This window comes from Oncorhynchus masou, chromosome 32 (assembly GCF_036934945.1).
Source record: "Oncorhynchus masou masou isolate Uvic2021 chromosome 32, UVic_Omas_1.1, whole genome shotgun sequence".
NCBI lineage: Eukaryota > Metazoa > Chordata > Actinopteri > Salmoniformes > Salmonidae > Oncorhynchus > Oncorhynchus masou.
Genome location: NC_088243.1, coordinates 92,058,603 through 92,070,748, shown reverse-complemented (window position 1 = coordinate 92,070,748; position 12,146 = coordinate 92,058,603). Strand labels below are relative to the sequence as shown.

Genomic DNA, 12,146 nt, shown 5'->3' with positions numbered 1-12,146 from the left:
TCTGTAAAGGTAGAGGTCAACCCCAGTACTCTGTAAAGGTAGAGGTCAACCCCAGTACTCTGTAAAGGTAGAGGTCAACCCCAGTACTCTGTAAAGGTAGAGGTCAACCCCAGTACTCTGTAAAGGTAGAGGTCAACCCCAGTACTCTGTAAAGGTAGAGGTCAACCCCAGTACTCTCTAAAGGTAGAGGTCAACCCCAGTACTCTGTAAAGGTAGAGGTCAACCACAGTACTCTGTAAAGGTAGAGGTCAACCCCAGTACTCTGTAAAGGTAGAGGTCAACCCCAGTACTCTGTAAAGGTAGAGGTCAACCCCAGTACTCTGTAAAGGTAGAGGTCAACCCCAGTACTCTGTAAAGGTAGAGGTCAACCCCAGTACTCTCTAAAGGTAGAGGTCAACCCCAGTACTCTGTAAAGGTAGAGGTCAACCCCAGTACTCTGTAAAGGTAGAGGTCAACCCCAGTACTCTGTAAAGGTAGAGGTCAACCCCAGTACTCTGTAAAGGTAGAGGTCAACCACAGTACTCTGTAAAGGTAGAGGTCAACCCCAGTACTCTGTAAAGGTAGAGGTCAACCCCAGTACTCTGTAAAGGTAGAGGTCAACCCCAGTACTCTGTAAAGGTAGAGGTCAACCCCAGTACTCTGTAAAGGTAGAGGTCAACCCCAGTACTCTGTAAAGGTAGAGGTCAACCCCAGTACTCTGTAAAGGTAGAGGTCAACCCCAGTACTCTCTAAAGGTAGAGGTCAACCCCAGTACTCTGTAAAGGTAGAGGTCAACCCCAGTACTCTGTAAAGGTAGAGGTCAACCCCAGTACTCTGTAAAGGTAAAGAGGTCTGTACTGCCTGTTTGACCTTTAGTTAGTACGGTCTGTTTGACCTTTAGTTAGTACGGTCTGTTTGACCTTTAGTTCTGTTTCCTCTCTGCCCAGGACAAGGCCATGTTAATATACTAAATGTGTGTGTTGTTTATTCAGAAGGTAAGATGGTAGTGTTGTTGTGTGTTTAATCAGATGGTAAGATGGTAGTGTTGTTGTATGTTTAATCAGATGGTAGTGTTGTTGTGTGTTTAATCAGATGGTAAGATGGTAGTGTTGTTGTGTGTTTAATCAGATGGTTCGATGGTAGTGTTGTTGTGTGTTTAATCAGATGGTAAGATGGTAGTGTTGTTGTGTGTTTAATCAGATGGTTCGATGGTAGTGTTGTTGTATGTTTAATCAGATGGTAAGATGGAAGTGTTGTTCTCTGTCACCCAGGTGTTGATGTTTGCTGAGAAGAAAGCAGACGTGGACGCCATTCATGAATATCTCCTGCTGAAAGGAGTGGAGGCTGTGGCTATCCACGGAGGAAAAGGTAAGATCACTAACCCCCCCCCACTTAGTTTTCCGACCTCAACCACCCTGCCCTTAACATGTGCCCTAGTGCTGAAAGGAGTGGAGGAAATGGTGAGAGTAAAACCCCTTCTCTTCCTGCTGGGACTACCTAAATAGGGGTGCTATTTCATTCCCACTGTGCTGTGTGTTTCCAGACCAGGAGGAGCGTACCAAGGCCATTGAAGCCTTTAAGGAAGGGAAGAAGGATGTGTTGGTGGCTACTGATGTCGCGTCTAAAGGTCTGGACTTCCCTGCTATACAGCACGTGGTCAACTATGACATGCCAGAGGAGATAGAGAACTATGGTAAGACTTTACATCTCAATTAATCATCTGGGTTTGTTTTTTTTTACATGACATTTTGGTCATTTAGCAGAACAATCTTATCCGGAACAATTTCATTGGCAGTTACCACAATGTGCTTCAGAGTAACCTGGCCTAGAGGGAGAGAGTAACCTGGCCTAGCCTAGCCTAGAGGGAGAGAGTAACCTGGCCTAGCCTAGCCTAGAGGGAGAGAGTAACCTGGCCTAGCCTAGAGGGAGAGAGTAACCTGGCCTAGCCTAGAGGGAGAGAGTAACCTGGCCTAGCCTAGCCTAGAGGGAGAGAGTAACCTGGCCTAGCCTAGCCTAGAGGGAGAGAGTAACCTGGCCTAGCCTAGAGGGAGAGAGTAACCTGGCCTAGCCTAGAGGGGGAGAGTAACCTGGCCTGGCCTAGAGGGGGAGAGTAACCTGGCCTGGCCTAGAGGGGGAGAGTAACCTGGCCTGGCCTAGAGGGGGAGAGTAACCTGGCCTGGCCTAGAGGGGGAGAGTAACCTGGCCTGGCCTAGAGGGAGAGAGTAACCTGGCCTAGAGTGAGAGTAACCTGGCCTAGAGGGAGAGTAACCTGGCCTAGAGGGAGAGTAACCTGGCCTAGAGGGAGAGAGTAACCTGGCCTAGCCTAGAGGGAGAGTAACCTGGCCTGGCCTAGAGGGAGAGTAACCTGGCCTGGCCTAGAGGGAGAGTAACCTGGCCTAGCCTAGAGGGAGAGTAACCTGGCCTTGCCTAGAGGGAGAGTAACCTGGCCTTGCCTAGAGGGAGAGTAACCTGGCCTAGCCTAGAGGGAGAGAGTAACCTGGCCTAGCCTAGAGGGAGAGAGTAACCTGGCCTAGAGGGAGAGAGTAACCTGGCCTAGAGAGAGAGAGTAACCTGGCCTGGCCTAGAGGGAGAGAGTAACCTGGCCTGGCCTAGAGGGAGAGAGCAACCTGGCATGGCCTAGAGGGAGAGAGTAACCTGGCCTGGCCTAGAGGGAGAGAGTAACCTGGCCTGGCCTAGAGGGAGAGTAACCTGGCCTGGCCTAGAGGGAGAGTGGCCTGGCCTAGAGGGAGAGAGTAACCTGGCCTAGAGGGAGAGTAACCTGGCCTAGAGGGAGAGGGTATAACCTGGTCTAGAGGGAGAGAGTAACCTGGCCTGGCCTAGAGAGATTGTGCATGTTACCCCGTTTCTTCTCATGTTAATCTGCTCATTTCTCCCCTCAAGTGCATGTTATTGGTACCCCTACATCTCATGTATTCCCTCTCTATAATCAGACTCATCCAACGACTGACTGTGTTGTTGTGTGTTCCAGTCCATAGGATTGGTCGAACCGGTCGTTCAGGGAAGACTGGGATCGCCACCACTTTCATCAACAAAGGCTGTGGTAAGAAACAAGCCCCCACTTGATTCAACATTTAGCCGTCATGTTGGTTTCCGTTGCATGTTTTGGTTTCTGTATCCATGTACCATGTTCTGGGGTCTGTACCCATGTACCACGTTCTGGGGTCTGTACCCATGTACCACGTTCTGGGGTCTGTACCCATGTACCATGTTCTGGGGTCTGTATCCAGGGTAGCCTAGTGGTTAGAGCGTTGGACTAGTAAGTTCAAACCCCCGAGCTGACAAGGTACAAATCTGTCGTTCTGCCCCTGAACAGGCAGTTTACCCACTGTTCCTAGGCCGTCATTGAAAATAAGAATTTGTTCTTAACCGACTTGCCTAGTAAAATAAAGGTAAAATAAAATAAAATCATTTTCTGGGGTCTGTATTCTGTTGTATCAGATGCCCCTTAAAACAGATTTGTAGAGAACACCTGTCTAATGCTCTGGGTTGTAATTCCATTAAGATACTTAATTAGCATTTTTTTTTTTTTTTTTTTACAATAATTTGCAACAGAAAATAAAAATGATGCTTGGATAAGTCCAGGTAGTTCCTCGCTATTGCAGTCCTTTTCTTTTGGTTCTTATTGTTCACAACCCTGAAATCTTCCCTCCTGTAGATGAGTCGGTGCTGATGGATCTGAAGGCCCTGCTCATAGAAGCCAAGCAGAAGGTTCCCCCGGTTCTGCAGGTCCTACAGACAGGAGACGAGACCATGCTGGATATCGGAGGTAACGCGCACTATCCTGGTCTCTTTCTGCTACTTACTCTCCCTCCTTCCTTTCTCTCGCTCTCTTTCTCTCTCTCTCTCTCTCTCTCGAGATATATATATACACACACATATACACACACACATATATATATATATACAGTTGAAGTCAGAAGTTTACAAACCCCTTAGCCAAATACCTTTAAACTCAGTTTTTCACAATTGCTGACATTTAATCCTAGTAAAAATTCCCTGTCTTAGGTCAGTTAGGATCACCACTTTATTTTAAGAATGTGAAATGTCAGAATAACAGTAGAGAAAATGATTTATTTCAGCTTTTATTTCTTTCATCACATTCCCAGTGTGTCAGAAGTTTACATACACTCAATTAGTATTTGGTAGCATTGCCTTTAAATTGTTTAACTTGGGTCAAATGTTTTGGGTAGCCTTCCACAAGCTTCCCACAATAAGTTGGGTGAATTTTGGCCCATTCCTCCTGACAGAGCTGGTGTAACTGAGTCAGGTTTGTAGGCCTCCTTGATCACACACGCTTTTTCAGTTCTGCCCACACATTTTCTATAGTGTTGAGGTCAGGGCTTTGTGATGACCACTCCAATACCTTGACTTTGTTGTCCTTAAGCCATTTTGCCACAACTTTGGAAGTATGCTTGGGGTCATTGTCCATTTGGAAGACCCATTTGCTACTAAGCTTTAACTTCCTGACTCATGTCTTGAGATGTTGCTTCAATATATCCACATAATTTTCCATCCTCATTGATGCCATCTATTTTGTGAAGTGCACCAGTCCCTCCTGCAGCAAAGCTCCCCCACAACATGATGCTGCCACCCCCGTGCTTCACGGTTGGGATGGTGTTCTTCGGCTTGCAAGCCTCCCCCTTTTTCCTCCAAACATAACGATGGTCATTATGGCCGTACAGTTATATTTTTGTTTTTTCTATTTTTGTTTCATCAGACCAGAGGACATTTCTCCAAAAAGTACAATTTTCGTCCACATGTGCAGTTGCAAACCGTAGTCTGGCTTTTTTATGGCGGTTTTGGAGCAGTGGCTTCTTCCTTGCTGAGTGGCCTTTCAGGTTATGTTGATATAGGACTCGTTTTACTGTGGATATAGATACTTTTGTACCTGTTTCCTCCAGCATCTTCATAAGGTACTTGTTGTTCTGGGATTGACTTCCACTTTTCGCACCAAAGTACGTTCACCTCTAGAAGACAGAACGCGTCTCCTTCCTGAGCGGTATGACGGCTGCGTGGTCCCATGGTGTTTATACTTGCGTACTATTGTTTGTACAGGTGAACATGGTGCCTTCAGGCATTTGAAAGTTTCTCCAAGGTCTACAATTTTTTTTCGGAGGTCTTGGCTGATTTCTTTTGATTCTCCCATGATGTCAAGCAAAGAGGCACTGAGTTTGAAATACATCCTCCAATTGACTCAAATGATGAAGCTTCTAAAGCCATGGCATAATTTTCTGAAATTTCAAGCTGTTTAAAGGGAACAGTCAACTTAGTGTATGTAAACTTTTGACCCACTGGAATTGTGATACAGTGAAATAATCTCTGTAAACAATTGTTGGAAAAATTACTTGTCATGCACAAAGTAGATGCCCTAACCAACTTACCAAAACAATAGTTTGTTTACAAGAAATTTGTGGAGTGGTTGAAAAACAAGTTTTAATGACTAAGTGGATGTGAACTTCCCGACTTCAACGGTTTGTGTTTCTCTTTCCGTTGATATATTTCTATCGCTTCTGCTGCTTCTCTGTCACTAATTTCTCCTTTTCTATTCACAGAAGTCTCTATTTAAAATGAAAAGCGTATTGCTGTAACTATGATTTTAGTAGGCCAGATGTCTGCCATCTCTTGGTTCCTCCCCCATTCTAACCTAAGGGCTGTTTTTCTTGCTTCCCCAGGAGAGAGAGGCTGTACATTCTGCGGTGGTCTTGGCCATCGTATCACAGACTGTCCCAAACTGGAGGCCATGCAGACCAAACAGGTCACCAATATCGGACGCAAAGACTACCTGGCACACAGCTCCATGGACTTCTGAATGTACATCGCGGAATACTGTCACCTGCTTAATGCTGTGCCTGGTTTGTTTTGCCAGGTACAATGGGGACCGATTGGGATTGTCCCAAGTGCAGGTCAAATACTATTTTCCATATGATTTTGACCCAGCAGGTTGCTATACATGGCTGTGTGAGACTGACATGGCTGTGTGAGACTGACATGGCTGTGTGAGACTGACATGGCTGTGTGAGACTGACATGGCTGTGACGGCCTTGTTTCTCAGAGAATTGAGGAAGTAACATGTATTTGTCTTGTCTCCGGGACCGATAAGATAAAGACAGAATCGCTCTGTATGTATAAAAGGTTGAACTATTTTTGTGCAACTCTCTTATTTCTCTTTATCTGTTTTGTATTATAAATGTAATTACATTTCTCTGCAACGTTAATAAATCAATTTTACGATCCCCATCAGACTTTCCACTGGTGCTCATTTTTATGGTGGAACGATTTAGTAACTTCTGACTGTAGAAATATGTGTTGAAATACCACGGTCTTCGACAGAATCACTTTCAGAAAGGGAAGTGTGAGTGTCTTCCGTAACCATGGTGAACACGATAAGAATTTTTAGATAATTACCAAGAACGAGTTTAATCATCTCGGTAAGATCTGTTTTTTAATTTATCAAATATATTTACTTGTTTATTTTTCGCATGTCTTTCTGGTGATGCATGTGTATAAAAAAAATAATTAAAAAAAGTCAGATGGAGAGAAAAATAGTATCTTTCTCTGGTAAATGACGTGTTGTAGAGGGGGAAGGAAGGGAAGCTTAGACAACTTGCTACTGCTGATCTGCAGGTTCACTATCACCTCAGACTGTTGACTCCTGGAACACAGCTGCAGCGGAGAGACGAGGGACTTGACTGTCAGTTGGTAGTGGTGGATGTAACCCTATTAACACGGACTTGGGGAGGGTGCTGAACTCTGAGGTGCTGGTGGTTAACCTAACTAACAGAAATTAGAACAAAGACTACAGCGTTTTACTAGAGGATAACCTAACTAACAGAAATTAGAACAAAGACTACAGCGTTTTACTAGAGGATAACCTAACTAACAGAAATTAGAACAAAGACTACAGCGTTTTACTAGAGGATAACCTAACTAACAGAAATTAGAACAAAGACTACAGCGTTTTACTAGAGGATAACCTAACTAACAGAAATTAGAACAAAGACTACAGCGTTTTACTAGAGGATAACCTAACTAACAGAAATTAGAACAAAGACTACAGCGTTTTACTAGAGGATAACCTAACAGAAATTAGAACAAAGACTACAGCGTTTTACTAGAGGATAACCTAACTAACAGAAATTAGAACAAAGACTACAGCGTTTTACTAGAGGATAACCTAACAGAAATTAGAACAAAGACTACAGCGTTTTACTAGAGGATAACCTAACAGAAATTAGAACAAAGACTACAGCGTTTTACTAGAGGATAACCTAACTAACAGAAATTAGAACAAAGACTACAGCGTTTTACTAGAGGATAACCTAACAGAAATTAGAACAAAGACTACAGCGTTTTACTAGAGGATAACCTAACAGAAATTAGAACAAAGACTACAGCGTTTTACTAGAGGATAACCTAACAGAAATTAGAACAAAGACTACAGCGTTTTACTAGAGGATAACCTAACTAACAGAAATTAGAACAAAGACTACAGCGTTTTACTAGAGGATAACCTAACAGAAATTAGAACAAAGACTACAGCGTTTTACTAGAGGATAACCTAACTAACAGAAATTAGAACAAAGACTACAGCGTTTTACTAGGGGATAACCTAACTAACAGAAATTAGAACAAAGACTACAGCGTTTTACTAGAGGATAACCTAACAGTAATTAGAACAAGACTACAGCGTTTTACTAGAGGATAACCTAACTAACAGAAATTAGAACAAAGACTACAGCGTTTTACTAGAGGATAACCTAACTAACAGAAATTAGAACAAAGACTACAGCGTTTTACTAGAGGATAACCTAACTAACAGAAATTAGAACAAAGACTACAGCGTTTTACTAGAGGATAACCTAACAGAAATTAGAACAAAGACTACAGCGTTTTACTAGAGGATAACCTAACAGTAATTAGAACAAGACTACAGCGTTTTACTAGAGGATAACCTAACAGTAATTAGAACAAGACTACAGCGTTTTACTAGAGGATAACCTAACAGAAATTAGATCAAAGACTACAGCGTTTTACTAGAGGATAACCTAACAGAAATTAGAACAAAGACTACAGCGTTTTACTAGAGGATAACCTAACAGACTTGAGAGAGGACGTAGGCTACACTCGGGTGAAGGTCAAGAACTGTTTGATTGCCTCACACGGAAGGAGAGGATGGAGGTTGTTTTCAAGGAGGGGATGCTCTACGTGAAGGGAAACAAGTTTGGAAAGGTGAGTGTTTACAAAGATGATGTATAATTTGCAGGACTTTACTCTACTGAGCTAATAGACGATAGTCTTTGCTAATCTTGGAAGACATGTTGAAGGCTATTCTCATCTGATTACAAATTCAAGTGATGTTATGAAAGTTCTTTCCACGCTTAAAAGAACAATTCCGCTGTATCCGTCCACCACAGAAAACGTGGAGGAAGACGTGGATCGTTCTCTACCCCACTAGCATATTCGGCATCGGTCGAGTCGAATTCCACGACATCCTTGACGGAGGCCACACAACCACCAAGTCCAAATCCACCCAGTGTAGGAGGATTGTTCAGCTGTGTGACTGCCTCAGTGTTACCCTGGCCCCAGACGAGAGCTTCCCTCCAGCGCTACCTAACGATGGTATAGTGTTTTTAGTCCAGTACTAGGCTTAATCTGTCCATGAAACCAGTCCTTAATCTGTCTATGAAACCAGTCCTTAATCTATGAAACCAGTCCTTAATCTGTCTATGAAACCAGTCCTTAATCTGTCCATGAAACCAGTCCTTAATCTGTCTATGAAACCGGTCCTTAATCTGTCCATGAAACGAGTCCTTAATCTGTCTATGAAACCGGTCCTTAATCTGTCCATGAAACCGGTCCTTAATCTGTCCATGAAACCGGTCCTTAATCTGTCCATGAAACCGGTCCTTAATCTGTCCATGAAACCAGTCCTTAATCTGTCTATGAAACCGGTCCTTAATCTATGAAACCTGTCCTTAATCTGTCTATGAAACTGGTCCTTAATCTGTCTTTGAAACCAGTCCTTAATCTGTCTATGAAACCAGTCCTTAATCTGTCCATGAAACCAGCCCTTAATCTGTCCATGAAACCAGTCCTTAATCTGTCCATGAAACCAGCCCTTAATCTGTCCATGAAACCAGCCCTTAATCTGTCCATGAAACCAGTCCTTAATCTGTCTTTGAAACCAGTCCTTAATCTGTCTATGAAACCAGTCCTTAATCTGTCTATGAAACCAGCCCTTAATCTGTCTTTGAAACCAGTCCTTAATCTGTCTATGAAACCAGTCCTTAATCTGTCCATGAAACCAGCCCTTAATCTGTCCATGAAACCAGCCCTTAATCTGTCCATGAAACCAGTCCTTAATCTGTCTATGAAACCAGCCCTTAATCTGTCCATGAAACCAGCCCTTAATCTGTCCATGAAACCAGTCCTTAATCTGTCTATGAAACCAGCCCTTAATCTGTCCATGAAACCAGTCCTTAATCTGTCCATGAAACCAGCCCTTAATCTGTCTATGAAACCAGTCCTTAATCTATGAAACCAGTCCTTAATCTGTCTATGAAACCAGTCCTTAATCTGTCTATGAAACCAGTCCTTAATCTGTCTATGAAACCAGTCCTTAATCTGTCTATGAAACCAGTCCTTAATCTGTCCATGAAACCAGTCCTTAATCTGTCTATGAAACCAGTCCTTAATCTGTCTATGAAACCGGTCCTTAATCTGTTAATATCAGTGTTTCAGAACTCTCTGCAATCTGAGAAACAGTTGAACCCCTGATTTATTAAGGCAGTTTATCTGTTTAAATGTTGGATTATTACATTTATTTGCCCGCTTTAGTTCTCTTTCTATCCTAAAATAAACTTGTTGACCTTTGACCTCCAGACTGTAGAGCGTTCGACCTGAACACCACACAAAGAAGATACATCCTGGCCTCAGAGAACTACCATGACTGGGTGGGGGCTCTCTGCCAACTAGCCTTCCAGGTAGGGGCCATATGTGTGTTTTTCTCTTCCCGGTACACATGGAGGGGACTATATAAATAGTGTTTATCTCAATCGGTCCTACCTTCCAGGTACACAGGGAGGAGGGGACTATAAGGGGCTAGTATTCATAGGACAACATTAGAAGGGGCTAGTAGCAAATGCGCCCTATTCCATATAGGGCACCTTGTTCCTTGTACTTCACTCATTTTGAGCAGGAGCCAATAGGGAGCCATTTTCAAGCAAACTCACTGGCAACAATGAGGAAGTAGTCGTGGTGGTAACAGTTGGTCACCTCTTTACTTCTCCTTCTCTTTACTGCTGCTTACACAAACCCTGTCTCTTCTCCCCCGAGCCTGTCTCTTCTCCCCCTAGCCTGTCTCTCCTCCCCCTAGCCTGTTTCTCCTCCCCCTAGCCTGTCTCTCCTCCCCCTAGCCTGTTTCTCCTCCCCCTAGCCTGTTTCTCCTCCCCCTAGCCTGTCTCTCCTCCCCCTAGCCTGTCTCTCCTCCCCCTAGCCTGTTTCTCCTCCCCCTAGCCTGTTTCTCCTCCCCCGTTTCTCCCCCCTCTATCCTGTCTCTTCAACCCCGTCTCTCCCCCTCTAGCCTGTCTCTTCAACCCCGTTTCTCCCCCTCGAGCCTGTCTCTCCCCCCTCTAGCCTCCTCTCAAACCCCGTCTCTCCTCCCCCTAACCTCTTCACAAACCCCTGTCGCTCCTCCCCCCTAGCCTGTCTCTCAAACTCCGTCTCTCCTCCCCCTAACCTCTTCTCAAACCCCCGTCTCTCCTCCCCCTAGCCTGTCTCTCCTCCCCCTAGCCTCCTCTCAAACCCCTGTCTCTCCTCCCCCCTAACCTGTCTCCCTCCCCCTAGCCTGTCCCCCCCCCCCCTAGCCTGTCTCCCCTCCCCCAAGCCTGTCTCCCCTCCCCCAATCCTGTCTCCCTCCCCCTAGCCTGTCTCCCCTCCCCCTAGCCTGTCTTCCTCCCCTAGCCACCTCTCAAACCCTGTCTCCCTTCCCCCTAGCCTGTCTCCCTTCCCCCTAGCCTGTCTCACCTCCCCCTAGCCTGTCTCCCTCCCCTAGCCACCTCTCAAACCCTGTCTCCCTCCCCCTAGCCACCTCTCAAACCCTGTCTCCCCTCCCCCTAGCTTCCTCTCAAAGCCTGTCCCCCCCTTAGCTTCCGCTCAAACCCTGTCTCTCCTCCCCCCTAGCCTGTCGCCCCTCCCCCTAGCTTCCACTCAAACCCTGTCTCCCCTCCCCCTAGCTTCCACTCAAACCCTGTCTCCCCTCCCCCTAGCTTCCTCTCAAACCCTGTCTCCCCCCAAGCTTCCGCTCAAACCCTGTCTCTCCTCTCCCCTAGCCACATCTCTCCTCCCCCTAGCCTGTCTCTTCTCCCCCAAGCCTGTCTCTCCTCCCCCTAGCCTGTCTCCCCTCCCCTGAGCCTGTTTCTCCTCCCCTTAGCCTGTCTATCCAACCCCTTTTCTCCCCCCTAGCCTCCTCTCGAACCCCATCATCTCTGATCCAGGGTCATCTCTGATCCAGGGTCATCTCTGATCTAGGGTCATCTCTGATCCAGGGTCATCTCTGATCTAGGGTCATCTCCTTTCCATGTAATCATATTCATTATGAGTATAAAGAAAAACTGGTTGTAGATCAGAACGGTTACTAATTATCATTTAATCTCACGTTTACAATGCTCTGCCACTTGACAAAGACTTCTGTAAAATCAGAACAATACTCTGTGTGTCTGGGCCTCTCATTCATATATATGAGCATTATGTTTTAGCATCAATAGTGGTATTCTCTAGTATCATATCACCCTCCTTTTCTTCTGCTGCAGAAAGAGCCTGGACACACAGAGACCAGAGAGAAGGAGAGAGGAGGTGGGATGGGGATACCCATGGAGGAGAATGAGCTGTATGCTACCTGGAAGACAGGTACATAGAATACACACCCACACAAACACACACCAACACAAACACACACCAACACACCCACCCAACAACACACCAACACACCCACACAAACACACACCCACCCAACCACACACCAACACACCCACCCAACAACACACCAACACACCCACACAAACACACACCAACACACCCACACACCAACACACCCACCCAAAAACACACCCACCCAACCACACACCAACACACCCACCCAACAACAC

At 45.3% G+C, this 12,146-nt stretch overlaps 2 protein-coding genes across 2 annotated transcripts in view; both read left to right on the top strand.

Moving 5' to 3' along the window:
• The window catches only part of LOC135526795 (probable ATP-dependent RNA helicase DDX41), a 36,024-nt gene extending 29,787 nt beyond the window's left edge, over positions 1–6,237 (top strand). The window contains exons 13-17 of the mRNA XM_064955459.1: positions 1,251–1,347; positions 1,523–1,672; positions 2,969–3,040; positions 3,656–3,766; positions 5,673–6,237. Coding sequence (XP_064811531.1) covers positions 1,251–1,347; positions 1,523–1,672; positions 2,969–3,040; positions 3,656–3,766; positions 5,673–5,809 — 567 coding nt within the window. The 3' untranslated portion in view covers positions 5,810–6,237. The remainder of the gene's footprint in view (positions 1–1,250; positions 1,348–1,522; positions 1,673–2,968; positions 3,041–3,655; positions 3,767–5,672) is intronic.
• A 1,155-nt stretch (positions 6,238–7,392) lies between these two features.
• dok3 (docking protein 3) overlaps positions 7,393–12,146 on the top strand; it is a 40,824-nt gene continuing 36,070 nt past the window's right edge. Inside the window, exons 1-4 of the mRNA XM_064955460.1 lie at positions 7,393–8,229; positions 8,415–8,619; positions 9,883–9,983; positions 11,811–11,907. Of these exons, the coding sequence (XP_064811532.1) occupies positions 8,173–8,229; positions 8,415–8,619; positions 9,883–9,983; positions 11,811–11,907 (460 nt within the window). The 5' untranslated portion in view covers positions 7,393–8,172. The remainder of the gene's footprint in view (positions 8,230–8,414; positions 8,620–9,882; positions 9,984–11,810; positions 11,908–12,146) is intronic.